Source organism: Esox lucius, chromosome 18 (assembly GCF_011004845.1).
Source record: "Esox lucius isolate fEsoLuc1 chromosome 18, fEsoLuc1.pri, whole genome shotgun sequence".
Lineage (NCBI taxonomy): Eukaryota > Metazoa > Chordata > Actinopteri > Esociformes > Esocidae > Esox > Esox lucius.
In genome coordinates this window covers 4,894,771-4,910,410 of record NC_047586.1, presented here as the reverse complement: position 1 = coordinate 4,910,410, position 15,640 = coordinate 4,894,771, and the positions used below count along the sequence as shown (strand labels likewise).

General features: G+C 46.0%; 1 protein-coding gene across 2 annotated transcripts in view; it reads right to left on the bottom strand.

The window, feature by feature from the left end:
* Nucleotides 1–15,640, bottom strand: part of LOC105023108 (CCR4-NOT transcription complex subunit 2) — a 34,486-nt gene that overhangs the window by 6,761 nt on the left and 12,085 nt on the right. For both annotated transcript variants that reach the window (XM_010892037.5, XM_010892038.5), the window contains exons 2-10: nucleotides 13,756–13,878; nucleotides 9,291–9,363; nucleotides 7,942–8,086; nucleotides 7,360–7,545; nucleotides 5,461–5,540; nucleotides 5,057–5,182; nucleotides 4,786–4,910; nucleotides 2,307–2,427; nucleotides 1,942–2,098 (exon numbers count right to left, since the gene is read on the bottom strand). In XM_010892037.5, the coding sequence (XP_010890339.1) occupies nucleotides 1,942–2,098; nucleotides 2,307–2,427; nucleotides 4,786–4,910; nucleotides 5,057–5,182; nucleotides 5,461–5,540; nucleotides 7,360–7,545; nucleotides 7,942–8,086; nucleotides 9,291–9,363; nucleotides 13,756–13,878 (1,136 nt within the window). The remainder of the gene's footprint in view (nucleotides 1–1,941; nucleotides 2,099–2,306; nucleotides 2,428–4,785; nucleotides 4,911–5,056; nucleotides 5,183–5,460; nucleotides 5,541–7,359; nucleotides 7,546–7,941; nucleotides 8,087–9,290; nucleotides 9,364–13,755; nucleotides 13,879–15,640) is intronic.

Below are 15,640 nucleotides of genomic sequence, written 5' to 3'. Positions count from 1 at the left end.
CAACCCCCTAATCAGGGATTACCAGATGTCCCACGTCACCAGGTGGACAAAATTATTGATCAGGTACAAGCAGTAGGGCTCCGGACCAAGTAGGTTAAGAGTTCAATACCCCTAATCTACAACATATTGATATGTATACAACATTTTTTTTAAAGAATGGGCCCAGGACCGGTGCAACTGCATCATGGGTAAGATTCTGGCCTACTATCATTTCAGCAAGTATCTCCCCTCTATCCCGGCGATCTTAAAAGGCATCCACACAGGGCCTGCAGATTGACCAGCATTGCCCGAGGACGAAGGAACGCTGACAGAAAGGCTTTCCTAGTCTCAGGAGGGTGTGCCCTGGTCGACACACGTGACGTCTGGTTTTCCGCAGAGTGGTAAAACAAAAAAAAGCGTAATGACTTGGTGTGGATGCCCAGGGTCAAAGCTGTCATCAAATCACCCCCTATCCCCGTACGGCCGGCCCCTATCCCCGTACGGCCGGCCCCTACCCCCCTACGGCCGGCCCCTACCCCCCTACGGCCGGCCCCTACCCCCGTACGGCCGGCCCCTACCCCCGTACGGCCGGCCCCTACCCCCGTACGGCCGGCCCCTATCCCCGTACGGCCGCCCCCTATCCCCGTACGGCCGCCCCCTATCCCCGTACGGCCGCCCCCTATCCCCGTACGGCCGCCCCCTATCCCCGTACGGCCGCCCCTATCCCCGTACGGCCGCCCCCTATCCCCGTACGGCCGCCCCTATCCCCGTACGACCGCACCCTATCCCCGTACGGCCGCCCCCTATCCCCGTACGGCCGCCCCCTATCCCCGTACGGCCGCCCCCTATCCCCGTACGGCCGCCCCTATCCCCGTACGACCGCACCCTATCCCCGTACGACCGCACCCTATCCCCGTACGACCGCCCCCTATCCCCATACTCCAGCCCTCCGTCCCAAGTGACACTGAATGCTGGTCTCCAATTGGCTGGTGAGGACAACTAGCCAAGCTCTGACCAAACAGCAGAGCGGGTGACCCGTAGGGGCGGGAGCCACATGCCGAGTAAGTATCTCGACTGCACAGGTGGCGACTAGCGTTCGGTGTATCCGAAACATGGGCACCTACAGAAGCCCAAAGACGTCCACAGACAGGTGTGGATGTGTAGATAAGGGACAAAGAGAGCCCTCTTTCCATCTCCCCCACACACGTGCCGAAGGAATTTCCTGTGACATGTGCAACAATCGTTCCAAACAAGGCTCCGCAGTCTGTGGCACATTAAAGGGGGAAGGGGGTGGGGGGAGGGGTGCGGTCAGGCTTTGAGAGCTTTGACTTGAGCACTAACAGAGTCAGACAGGGTGAGGACAAAGTTAGCAGCTATAACAGACTGTTCGTCTAATGGCTGGTGACAGGCAGCAGACATCTGTCAGGAAGAGAAAGATGTGACAGACTAAGTCTGGTGTCGCGCCGTTGGGCAGACCAACCCCCTCCTCAGGGACCACCAAACATTGGCCATATCTCATCTAATTAGGTGTGGCTTGGCGATAGTTGATTCGTTAAATCCAGTGTGGCAGTTTGGGGGTAAAGAAAATAAGAAGCATCTGGATGGAATCGGGAAAACCTTCACTAGAAGCCACACTGCATGCAGTAACAGATTTACTCTGACACGTTTAGGTACTTTCAATGGGACCCATCGAGGTAAGGTGACTCTGGTGTAGAGTAAACGTTGAAGGTTGAGTTGAGGTAAGAACCTTGAATTAACTTACTTTGGTGATTTGAGGTAAGATTGAGGCTTAAGCAGCTTGAGTTAACTTACTGTGGTGATTTGAGGTTAGATTGAGGCTTAAGCAGCTTGAGTTAACTTACTCCGGTGAGTTGAGGTTAGATTGAGGCTTAAGCAGCTTGAGTTAACTTACTGTGGTGATTTGAGGTAAGATTGAGGCTTAAGCAGCTTGAGTTAACTTACTCCGGTGAGTTGAGGTTGAGGCCTAGCGTCGTAAGGTCACTGCCCAGTGCCAGGTGCACCATACCCGGGTCCGTCTCTGCTGCCCGGATGAATGTTAACAAGCCAATCATCCCAAACTGGTCTGTCACCATGCCCCCGGGAATGTTCGTCACCCGACCTGAAAAGGACAAGACAGACATTGTCGCTGACGGACCAGGAACATGCCTGCGTTTTCACCACAACCGCGTGACCTCTCCTTAAGAGCTACTGGGTGCATGACATTCCCACCGCCTGGCGATAATACTTCACAAGGTCCAGACCAAGATCAAAACCAGAGAGGGAAGGAAAAACAGAGTTAGAGTATGGGAGAGAAAGAAACCTCTCACCGTCTGGTAACACCTGTATGCCTTTCTTCTGCTGGTTGTTGTTCTGGGGTGTCGAGCTCTTGTCTCCAGGGAACTTAGGGCCGTCTGTGGTGCTGGAGCTCCTGCCTGAAGAGTTGAGATTCTGGAGAAAGAGAGGAGAGATGAGAGGAGTTTAAAATCTAGAGAGAGAGAGAGAGAGAGAGAGAGAGATGAGGAAACTTCAATTCTAAATAAGACTGTGAGGAGTCGACAAAACATACCTGATATTGCTAAATTCTTAACGAGGCCAAACTAATATATTTCAGATTCATGGAAGTAGTGATCGGGGCCCAAAGAATGAACACAGTGCTGTGTCTGAAAAGGCCTCCTGAACGGAGTCTGAGAAAACGCACAAATTGACGTTTATTACGAATGTTAACGGAGGCACATTAGGTGGGCTGCTTTAATTAAAAACGGTTTTCTAGTTGATTGACCTTAAATCATATGTATCCCACAGGAAGCAATTGTATGCGTAATTCACCCTCAGAGCAGTGTTAGGAGTCACAGACCAGGAAAAAAACTAGAGAGCAGAGCAGGTGATCAAGAGAAAGACCTACACTGGGACACTAAAAAGTAGTAGAAACTCAGCCTTCTGGTAGAAGATACCATTAGACACAGACCTAGGATCAGCTTATAAATGTCAAAATCCAGCAGAGGGCAGTGCAAACGAGCCTACAGCCGGGGGGGGGGGCTTGTCTAGCTAATCCCTGCGGTAGGTCGGGCACGCACGAGCGTAGTCCTGGTCGTTCGGAAAGGCCCTGTTCTCCGGAAACTTTAAGGCTGAGGGAACGCTTTGATATCAAGCAGGGTGACGTGGCGAGACACACATCAAAGGGCTCACCCACACCTGCTTTGAAGATCTGGCAACAAAGCAGTGGCATAATTGCAAATTGGACAGAGATTTGTAGAAAAAAAATTGAGTGTGGTTAAAAGAAAATATATGGAGTGGGGGGGGTTAGAGAAGCCTTGGAAAGTTTCGGAAAACGTGTAAATCATCAGGCCACATGTGTGTACACGATGCATGTGCAACCTGTTTCAAGCTAACAAGCATTCCTGATTTTTTTTTATACCAGTTTCTCTCTCAACCCTATTTTCAACACCCCGGTTTGGGAAACTGACCTCAGATCAGCATCTAGTGACCACACAAGACATCTTTCTTTATACCCTTTTCCACATTGTAGAATAGTGTAGACAGCAAAACAACGAAATAACACATGGAACCGTGTAGTAAAAGTGTTGAACAAACCAAAAAACATTTATATTGTAGATTCTTCAAAGCAGTGGGCAACGCTTGATGACAGCTTTGCACACTCTTGGCATTCTCTCAACCGGCTTGAGGTAGTCATCTGGAATGCTTTTCAAACAGTCCTGAAGGACACCCCACATACGCTGAGCACTTACTGGCTGTTTTTCCTTCATAATGCTGTCCAACTCATCCTAAGCCATAACAGGCCCAAGTCATCGAATGCAGTACTTCATTACACTCTCTTTGATCAAATAGCTCTCACACAGCCTGGAGGTGTGTTTTGGGTCAGTGTCCGGTTGAAGAACACACGACAGTCCCACGAAGCCCAACCAGATAGGATGGAATATCGCTGCAGAATGCAGTGAAGCGTGCCTTTAACTCAAAATAAATCACGAACACTGATCAGCAAACAAGCCCAGACCTTCAGAGCTCCTCCTCCACGCTTCACGATAGGAAGCACACGAGATCCGTTCATCCTTTTTGGGTCTCACAAAACTTCAATCGGTCTAATGTCCATTTTTCATGTGTCTTGGCCAATGAAGTCTCTTATTATTGCAGTCCTTAACTAGCGCTTTCTTTGCAGCAATTCAACCATGAAGGCTGGTAACTCTAACTTATGTTTGGCGGTCCTCATGAGAACCAGTTTCATCTGCACTTGACAAAACTTTAATAGTGATGGACTGTTGTTTTTCTTTGTTTATTTGAGCTGTTCTTGCCATAATATGGCCTGTTGCAGTACAGACAGAATTATGGTCTTCTGTATAACCATCCCACCTTTTCACAACTGATTGGCTGAAACAAATTAAATAAAGTTAAGAAATTACAGAAATTTACTGAAATGCATTCCAGGTGACTACCTCATTAAGCAGTCAGACAGATTGAAAAAGGTGTACAAAGCGATCATGAAGACAAACGGTGGTTGCTTCAATTAATCTACAACATGAAATGTATTTTGATTGGTTTAACACTTTCTTGGCAACTACATGATTCCATACATGTTATTTCATAGCTTTGACATCTTCATTATTCTACAATGTGAAAAATTTAAATAAAAACACCCTTGTGTCTAAACTAAGAATGAAAGCAACCGTCAGAGATTCAAGTATTGTGACATTTGGGGCTTGTGACAACGCTTACAAAATTCGGGAAATCTGCCAATTACGACCTCCTCAATCCCAGAGTGCCGCAGTTATGGGTGTGGCCTCAGGCTCTCACCGTTTTGCTGTCGTCGCTGTTCGACGTGGGGTCCTTGTAGTTGGGCCCAGGCAGGGCAGGGAAGTCCTCGTTGTGGATTGAGAAGTCTTGGGACTGTTCGTTTGACGGCTTTGTGACCATTCCAACTACAGCGGCACGTGGCGGGAAGCGCAAGCGAGATTGGAGAAAGAGTAAGACTGTCAAATAATGCTCCACAGCGCTCAAATTCAAGCAGCTGAGGAGAAAACGGTTGTGCATATCTTTCTCCAGGGAAGCTGGTTTGTAGACGCACCATAGGGAGCCCTCCCAGCCAGCGGGTTTAGGAGAGGAGTGGGATTCCCGCTTCCTTCCCTCCGACTCCGGTCCGCCAGCGCCGGGAAGTCCGACAGGTCCAGGCCAGTCACGTTTTCACTCCCGTCTAGGGCCCAAACGGACAGAACAGGAGAGAGGTTTCAAATCAAAGCTCCAGTCAAGACAGCGGTTTGAGACACAGCCAACTCACTGTTGTCCCCATGGACAGTCATTTAGGGAGTTACACACTTCCAACCGAGCAACAGCTCATCAGTCACCAACTCACAACAAACCTTCAGTAAGCCCGTAAGTTACAAACTCAATAAAAACCTTCATATGACTACATTTGTTAGTGTCTCATTTAAGAGGTGTGGGGGGGGGGGGGGGGGGGGTTTGAAACTGTACCCGTTCCATTGAAGATGTTGCTCGATAACGAATTGTTCATTCCAAACGCTGGATTCCTGTTCATTCCAAACCCGGACATACTGAAACAAAGAGAGGAACACCAACAATTTTAGTAATATTTCAGACGTAGATTTTTCCCTTCACTTAAATTTCTGCTTCAATTGCATACAGAACAATAGAAAGACCTGAAAAAGTCAAAATACAGGTAAAAAAAAATTGGCTGTCTGTGGTACAACTATCCGTCATTCCTAGCGTGCGCTAGCAGGCTGTTTTGTCAGATGGGTTACGAGGCCACCATCATCTGGGGGGATTAGCCCAAAGCCATCTACTAATATCAGCAATGGAGGTACAATAGTTGTGGAGACAAATTCATAATGCCGATGGATTCTTTTTTTCTTTTTTTTACCACAACCATGTAGTAAAAACACAGAATACTAACTCTCTAATATGATTAGGGGAAGGGTAAAACGGGCATAGAAATGTTTGGTATAAGAACAAGGAAAAGTTTAAATTGATTACATGACCAATTGTGTTTTTCTATCCCCCAAACAAGCGACAACTTCAGGAGAATGTGGTAGACATCTCTCCAATCTAGTCCATCCACATGGTTTAAACAGAAAGGCGAACCATTGTATTGGCAAGCTGGCCAAAAAATCTCCAGTTTATCAAGAGACAATGAGCACCACAGAGTGGGCAGCGGGCTTGTATTGCCTGCATCGGCTGATACATTGTTGTGTTTTAGCCGTCTTGTGAGATCACAGAGGACCAAGTAAATAAGTTAATGATCCCATCATTAGGAATAAAAGGAGAGGATAAGAGAGACGCGGGAGTAAATGAGGCAGCGCGTGCTTTGTATTTAAACGGCCATTATTCATGCTATGTTCGCCCTCTCCACTCGCTCCTTCTCCCGCTCTCCTCTCGTTCCCACTTTCATTCCCCTCCCGCTCTCCTCTTCCTCGCAGAGTTCTCAGTCACAGCAGACAGTTGAGGACCATATTGTAAAACAGTGTCTTCTCAGGCTCAGTGCCCGTGTCGTAGGACGAGAGAGTAAAACACTTAGCTGACTTAGAGCAACGAGAAAAAAAATCATATCATGAAATAATTCAATTTAATTGAGACCAACTCCAGCATGAATGACTCTACAAGACAATTGGTTTCTAAAAATGTTTTTGTTACTGTACCAGAAACTGAACATTGCTTTGCCTGAGGTACTCTTGAAAGACCCCCTGGTCCAGTTTACCAGGTAGCATATCGTCTCAAGAAACATGGTCTTCAAGTACCCCCGGTGGAAATGCCAAGAACCCCAAAGGGTCTGAGTACTCCTGGTTGGGGAACTACTGTCCTAGACTATGATTAGACCAACAATTGGGGCAAATGGAACCATGAAGAACCTCTGTAAAGAATGTACAAGTTGGCAAGTGGCATTGTTTGTTTTCCTCTCATCACATTAGTTATTCTAGACCTCCAACCCTGTTCCTCGAGATCTAGTCTCCTGTGGGTTTGAAAACTGTACCCGTTCCATTGAATATGTTGCTCGATAACGAATTGTTCATTCCAAAGTTTCAACTCCAGCTCTGTTCCTGGAGATCTACCCCCCTGTAGGTTTTTAGGCCAGCTCTGTTCCTGGAGATCTACCCCCCTGTAGGTTTTTACGCCAGCTCTGTTCCTGGAGATCAACCCCCCTGTAGGTTTTAACTCCAGCCCTAAGAGAGATAGGCTTCTCTTCCCTTTTGGAAAATGAAACATACCTCAAAATACCATGAGCTTTTCAGGGACGGCATTAAATTACTTTGAACACCAAATTCGCACTGCCGTTTTATTGATTCAGTGGACACCCTTGTTCAAAGGGAGGAACAGTTTGCTGATCTCCAAGCATCATCAGCCCCTCAGTATTGTCACCTGTTTATCGTGAATGGTTGCCGGGACTGCTGTTGCTTGGGCATGCAGATGATGCTCGGCGAGGCCCTGTTGGGGCTCCCCAGACCCGAGTTGCCCATGTTGTTGGTCCTGACCCCCATGCTCCCCTGACCTCCGACCTGCTGAGAATGGTTCATCAGGTTTCGCGTGTTCATGGGCAGGATCCCCCTGTAGGAACGCGGGAATCAGGAAAGAGACAGGGAGGAGACTAAATTTATAACGTTGTGGACGAAGTAGCGAAAAGTAAAAAGATAAGTAAAAACACATTCAAAAAATTACAAATCGAAGGAAAACGTGAACTGTGAAGGAGGGAGGACAGATGTGCTTAATAAATAAATAAATGTAACAAACATTTTTATCAGCGGGTGTTTTTCTTGGACTACAGCGATGAGTCAGAGCCCCGCACAGTTTACGTGACTAACGACATCAGTGTGCCAGACCTCTTCCTGCTGGCACTGCCACAAAGAGTGGCCCTTTAAAGCACCCTCTGAAACCGACTGGTGTAACCGGGGCTTGAAACCCCACTCCCAGTGACCCGTTGCCTCCAGGAAAGAGCGTCCGTACCTGCTTGGCGAGGGCGGAGTGTGCATGGCGGGGGGCACTCCGGTGGTGGGGGTGACGTGGCTCGGCAGCTGGCTGCCCTGAGTTAAGCTGCGATTCAACTGAGGAGTGTTGTTGCTTACGCCCCGCATAGGGAACCCTAGTGCACCTGCACGGAGACAAAGGAGGAAGACGGTCCGAGTTAGAGACAGGCGAAGCCATGGTGAGCCCTGGCGCCGGGCAGCCAGCGTGCCTTGATTTGGGGGGGGGGGGGGGGGGGGCGTGCCAGGCTGGCTGTAGGCGGTACGTCAACATATTGCAACCCCGTCTCATATCGAACGCTGATTGGCGAATGGGATAACTCTGCTTACAAGACACGCTGACGGGAAAAGCAGCGACGCTGTTCGAACGATGACAGGGCTAATACGCTACTGAACCGCACAACGACGTCTGGGTCAATTCGGCCCTCAACACCGTCAATGCTGTTAACTTCCCGAATCGGAGATGGAATTGAGCCCAATCCTGTTTTTATAGAGCAGTGTGCCACGCTTTAGGGGGGGTGGGTATTAGCCTAGCTAATGGATCTGACCGGAAGGCCGTTTCTGTCACGTCCCAAATGACACCCTATTTCCTACACAGTGCAATATGGCCGACTAGAGGTCTATGGACCTTGCTTAATAGTGCACTATACTGGGATCCATTTGGGCAGCAGCGCCGGTCTGTTGTGCTTTCTGTGGAGGCAGAGTGGTGACGCCATCCTCTGAGGTATCTATGGCAACAGCCCACACACCTGCCCACGTTGTCCCTCAGGGCGGACTGCCTCAATGGGGTGTGTGTGTGTGTGTGTGTGTGTGTGTGTGTGTGCATGCTTCAAAGGGTCAATGGATTGCTGAAATGGCACCATCTTATAGCTGGAAGTTTGACATCGATTCATGGAATTATGAAGTAGTTAATTGAAGAGATCACAAATGCCTCATGAGCGGAGTCCAATTGTCGAATTTAATCAGAACCCAAAATAAGCTGGTCCAGGTGATAAAATTAAATTAAAAGAAACTGTACAGATGACAAAACCTGGTGAAAATGAACATTTACATCATGGACGTTGAGGATAGGCTTGTTTATGAATTTCTAAACACAGTTTAACCTCCCTATCCCTCTCCATTTTGCCAAAACTAGTTGGGGGTCTGTTTTATTATTACAATTATTATATCTGTAAAATTAAAGATCCCACATTGAACTTTCTTCCAAATCCCACAAAAGACATCGGACACATCAAACACAGTTCTCGTTTGTTAGCAGGTCTAGGCGACGGCGGGGGGGAACGATGACAGAGGCAGCTCAACACCGGGCCTCGTGTAGGGAGACATTCTTACTCTGTGGCCCGTATAGACTGGCACCAAGCTGCGACAGCTGACCCGACGACGATGGGGATGGAGACGCCAGCATCTGGAAGACAGGAAGCAGAAGATGCATTTTAGCGAGGGTTAAATCGTCCCCGCTACAGGAGAACAGTGGAGGTGGTGGGGGATGGAGGTGGGGGGGAGGTGGATCCTTTGACAAACAATTTAGGACAAAGCAACCTACCTTAAAAGAATCGGAGCAGATTTAAGACAAATGATACCAACCAATTTTTTTTTGCCCTGTTCCAACAGTGTTGAACTAGCCTTTTGGTACTTTTAATGGCTAACAGTATAAATCCCCCAAATAAAAAAATTCTAGCCTGTCAGTTTAAACAAGGATCACAGCGCTTAGGCCTCTTTTTTTTTTTATCCTACAAAATAAATAACATTAAACCCCAGGAGACATTTCCTTAACAATCACCTGAAAGTCGCAACACAGTCAACTCTACTTGAAAAGATTATTCATGTAATTTCAATTATTTATTCATTTAAATTTACTAAATGTCACAATGTGAAATGTTTGCTTTGTATGTATGCACACTTTCTGAAAATATAACACAGAGAATGATTATACAATTAATAATTTTTTTATGTACATTTATCCCCACAACATGGTCCTGTTTTCAGAGGATTGTGGGTACTTCAACATTTACCTTGATGACAGCTATTACACACAATATAATTGAGTAGATAATTGTTGAGGAATATCCTTTGTTTACTCATCCATATATAGCTGGTAAATTTAACAAACATTTTAAAAACTAGTATAATTTTCAGGAACTTCAAATAGAGGTTATATCTACTCAATAACATTGTGTGCAATTATGTTACTCGTACAGTAAAAAATAAATTAAAAATGTTTTACCTACAGTATTGTGCACAAGTCTTAGGCACCTGAAATTAGAACTAGTCATTTATTTGAATAGTACGTTTGTAATTTTTTAAAATTAAAACACTTACTACCCAAATAAATAGCCTTAGTACAACATTCAGATGCCTAAGAGTTTTGCACAGAACTGTGGGTCCAAAGGTACATTTTTTACAGTGAGATGGGTTGAAATACTACGAAGTCCAAGCAGAGAAAACAAAGGTGTCAAAAGTAACTTTACATGAAATTACCCAAATCATGAAAACCCAAACAGGTTTTAGATATAAAACATTTATTCTGTAAAAGGAGACAGATCCGTGACTCCAATACATTATGGCACAGCAGATTACCGGTGCCTATCAGACTTCTCCCAGGCTGACCCAAACCTAACCACGGGTTCCTTCCCTCCCAAGCTTAGAACTCTGAAAGCCTCCAGAATCCCGGCCGACTCAAAGAATACGAGGAAGGCTGGTGTCACATTCCATGAGCACGCCCCGTTACCTCGGGAATTTCCCGCACTGAGGAAAGAGTCTGTGCTGGGATTAGCACTTGACATGCTCCTGGGGCTGTCATCAGCCTGGTTAGTTGGCTCCACGAAGGGTACATTTCTTGCAGTCTTTTGGAGGTCCACATTGACATCTCCTATGCCCTCTTCTAGTGGCTGGGCTAGACTAAAAACTTGCTCTTCAAACAAATATATTTCACAAAAGCCCATTTCTTACACCAGCAGTCACGAAACACTTCTATACAGACACTTGGATTAGAACCTCAAAGAAAAGGCAATGGAACGTTGAGGCACAGGGGCTTGGAAATCCTCCCGGGATGAGCAGGAAACCAGGAAGAAACTTAGAGAGGAGCCAGGGTCTGGGGAGAGGACAGTACGCTTCTGGCTGTGCCACGGACACCGGTCATATGACAGGTGTCATAGCAACAGCACTCTATTGACTAAAACTAAAATGTCCCCCACAATATGATCTAAAACTTTATGCCCATACTCCACGGCACAAAGTATTCCCCGCTCATCCAACACGGGCAGCCTGAATGCAGTGTCGTATAACCGCAGTCCTAAGGAGTAAAAAGTGATTCATGCAACAGAACGGTCCACGGATGTTCGACAGATTTTCCTGAGGACGTGAACATTTATCAGAAAGCCACTCGCTAGGAAAGGGCACCATACTTACAACCAACATTTAATGTTCTCTATCCTTTGCCACCTTGAAACGGCATTGTTCGTCTGTTCCAAGCACTGAACGGGCCTTGCTCTAAGACCAGAGGAGAGAAGCTTTCTATAATTCCCACGCTCAGTCTGTTTCTCTCAGGGGAATGTAGCCTTGGAGACAGGACACCGTCAATACTACAGCATCTGTTGTGAAACTAGGAACACAACCAAAGTCTCTAACTATGTCATTGAAGGGTTCTTAAAAACTAGAGCCGTGCATTTTGGGAGCACGGTCAACGCGGTTTCTTCGTTACGATCGAATGACACTTCAACATTCTATGGACGCCATGTTAGTTCTGTTAGGGTCTCCAACCCAGCTCCAGGAGAGCTACTGTCCTGGTATTTTTCTCCCCTAATTTAGCTCACCCGATTCTAATAATTAGACGTTTAATAACTGAATGAGCTTGCATATAACCTGGGGTTGGAGTGAAAGCAACCAGGACAGTAGCTCTCCAGGAACAGGGTAGGGGACCAAACACTTCAAGCACCAAATAAGTGGGCTGCATGAGCCTATGGCATCAGAAAACGCAACACTCTCGCTGCGAGCCAACAGCCTCTGATTTACACATAGCTGAAGTACCCAGCAGAGGATACATCGTAAATGGCACCACATTCCCTACAAAGTGCATGTGAGCCCTCGTTGGTTACCAAACCAAGCCAAGTAGAGGCTCTACTGAATGCTGAGTCCTGGGCCATCGTTTACTAGTTCTGTTCTAATAAAAAAAAAAAGCAAGTAAAACCTTCTCTAGTGATAATTTGGAGAGCAGCTAAAACAGTTACCGAGCAGAATTACTTCTGGAGCCTTGGACAAATCCCACATTTTCAAGTGTTACCATCTTTAGGATTTTGTAAGGAAACCGACTCAACAAAGATATGGAGCTCATCGTTCCTGACCTCTTAAGACACATTAACACAAACGTCAATAGTTATCTGACCAATTAAACAAGACTTTAGTTCTGGTTTAACCAAGATGATAATTTATTCAGTGGAATAACCACCGTCTTGACTGGGCAAAGGGTAGACCCACTGATAGCAGATGGCCTTTTGGGAAATGTTTTTTTTTTTACTCAAATGTAAAATCTCTCCACCTACCTGGGGCACAGTTAGCACAATGTGAGTTGTCAAAAAACACGTCACGTTATTTTGTCTACTTTTAAACTGGTCTAAGCTCCCACTGCATCTCAGCTGCGCAGAAATATTAAAGCGGCTTAGAAAAGTCAAAACCCTGTAACCATTTGAAAAAAATATTCCAAAAATAAACGTGGCCAATGGCGTATCTCAGGCAACAGTATGACAAATCTCAGTAGGCAGTCTAAACAGCAGGCTAGTGTTATTTGTAGCGTTATTGGGGGAGTAACCTATTTTTCAGCATACTATACTATCGTCCAGGGAAGAGCTTCTACTGGCCGGCAAGTGGACATACAGAGAATCAGGCAGCACGCAAAAAGCTTTTGTCTTCATTGGCTGGGTAGACATGATTTCAAAAAGCTCAGAAGATACCTATACTAAGAGCCAGGAACTGATTGAGGTATTTGTCATCTTCTGATGTTAGCGAAACAAAACAATGATGTGTGACTTCAAATTGAGCATCATTTTTGACATTTGATCGTGTAAACAAACATTTGATTCCAGTCTAGCTGGGGCCTACCACTACATAAGATAATTTAACCAGCCAGTAGCCAAGAACACTAAATAGTGTTTTTACTTCAATTAGCCAGCTACTTTTATTAACACAATGAACAGGTTTTAATTTAAAAAAGACACAGCCTTGTCCTGCCTATTCGGCACATCGAAATCACCTGTATCACAACAACTTGTTGTGGGAATGCCAATCGCACGAGAAAATTCCAAGGTCGTCGAGTGAGCATGCACTCATGCACGCTGACCTGACTGAATTCCTGGCTGAACGTGGGAAAAAGGCAGAAGAGAACTGATCAGGTCACTTCGAGGAAGATATGCCGCGCTCTTGAACTCTCCAGAGCCCAATGGGAGTTGCTGCAAAGAGACAGTTCATCGAGCAAACCTCGGTTGTAGATGAGACTGATTGTATGAAAAAGTGCTTCCCTTTCCAAACTTTAGTCAAAATACTCAAACACGTTTCTGAGATTCCTAGATCACAGCAACGAAGCTAAAACCTGAAGACACCTGCGATCCCACAGAAGAGGAACAGATCACCAAACGAAAGGTCTGCTGATGATAGCTCCGTAGAGCCGCTGATGCTTTGAGCTCATCTTAGCTCCGTTTTTCATCCAGACCTGTTTCTCTGAGTGACAACTGACGAATTAGCCACCTCACAGCTGGGTGGATCTGGGATGGGGTCGAAGGTTGTATAACGTGCACGCATCACTTACTTCTTTGTCTGATCGATGTTGGAACATCGACGGCTGGCTGTAGTACATGTTCTCATCTGGGTAATCACTGTCGACCCCCTCTACAAACTTCTTTCTCGTAGCACTAAACATGCTGTTTGTCACCTGCAGTGGGGAGAGAAGGGGGGGGGGGAAGGGTTTTTAGGCCAACATCGCGTGACTAACAACAAGGAGGCCCAAAGACAGCCTATCACAGTCTGGAACTGGCCAGGAGGCCCTCCTCCTAGCAAACGCCTGGCCAATAGGAGCAAAGGTAGAGTTGGACGCAAGGTCCAGGATGGCTGAGTTACCCTTATGAGGAAGTGCAGGGTCATGGGAGATTGTAAAGCTGGTTTGTTAACACCAGCTGGCCTGACCTGCGGCGCAGCCAGGTTTTAGTCAGGCTGCTTTATCTTTCAGAAAACACATGGCTGTGAGAGAGGCTACTCAGCTCTATGAAGTGAAGATACAGGTTTTGAGTCTTAATCCACCTCGCACACGTTGCTCATCTAAATATAGTAAAATGGCAGTCAAGCAGTGGAACTTTGATGACCATAGCTCAGAGATTTGAATATGTTCTCTGTACAGGCTAGTATATATTTTTTTGCTTTTAGCCATCCATACACAAACAAGCTCAAAAAGGGCACCCAGACAAGATTGCGGAGTTCCAAGTGGCATTGTTAGTGAAGCCTACTTCAGAAAAAAATAAAATAAACACACACACACACACACACACACTTTCAAAACATAGATAATAGGGGTCTAACGGTATGCTAGAGTCACGGTTCGGTACGTACCAACATTTTAAGTTATGGTTCGGTACAGGGGTATAATTTTTTTTATTTATTTAAAATTTTACTGAACAAATCCTACCTAGTGGAGCTTCAACTGGAAAGATGTAATTTCCCCAAACGGGAGACCTTAAGGATACGGGAGGGTACTCAAGCTCGTTTGTGTCTGCCATATTTATTTACGAGGCTGCGTTACATGTTTTAGGCTACTTCAGTTGCTAAGTTACGGCTCCAAGATCCGTCTCAGGGGAAACTGGGTTTAGAATGTTAGTTCTGCACGCAAAAAGGTAACGGGTGTGTGGTCAAAACTTGACTATATTTCATTCGGATCACAACGCATACCGAACCAAACTTCCTGTACCCAACGGTACGTTACGGATATGTGTACCGTCACACCCTTACAGTGAACCGACACTGGAACCGTCGCCAGCCCTGACAGGCAAGTGAATAGTCCATCATCCACAGCCCTCCTTTTGGTCACTAGTTTGGCCGGATCTCAGACAGAAGTGCGACTAGACAATGAAGACCAGACACAGGGTTTTAGAAGAACAAAGACAAGACTTTGGAGCAGAGATGTAAGGGATGGACAACAACCACCAACACCCATCTATTCACTGGACAGTCAGGAAGCCATACCAACCATGTATGACATGACATTCATAACCACAAATGTCACGTTTGCATTCAATTTTGTTCTGTACATAAACTCTGGGACCAGGCATACGGGCCCAACTTTTGAGAAACACCGGTCACAATTAGGGCAAGAGATAGATCTAACTGCTGGCAAAGAACAAATACAGTTTTATAAGATATATACAGCTCTGGAACAAATTAAGAGACCACTGCACCTTTTTCTTTCCTTTCCAAAAAAGTAAAAAGGGAAGGTTTTGAGTGAGGAACAGAAGGGTTCAAATTAAGAGACCACTGCAAAATGAACGCTTCTGTTCCTCACTCAATACTTTACTTTTCGACTTTTTTGGAAAGGAAAGAAAAGGGTGCAGTGGTCTCTTAATTTTATCCAGAACTGTACGTGTTCATGATCTATTTATTATTCACATCTTAGCTTTTCACAACACTTCATTATAGCCAGGTAACAA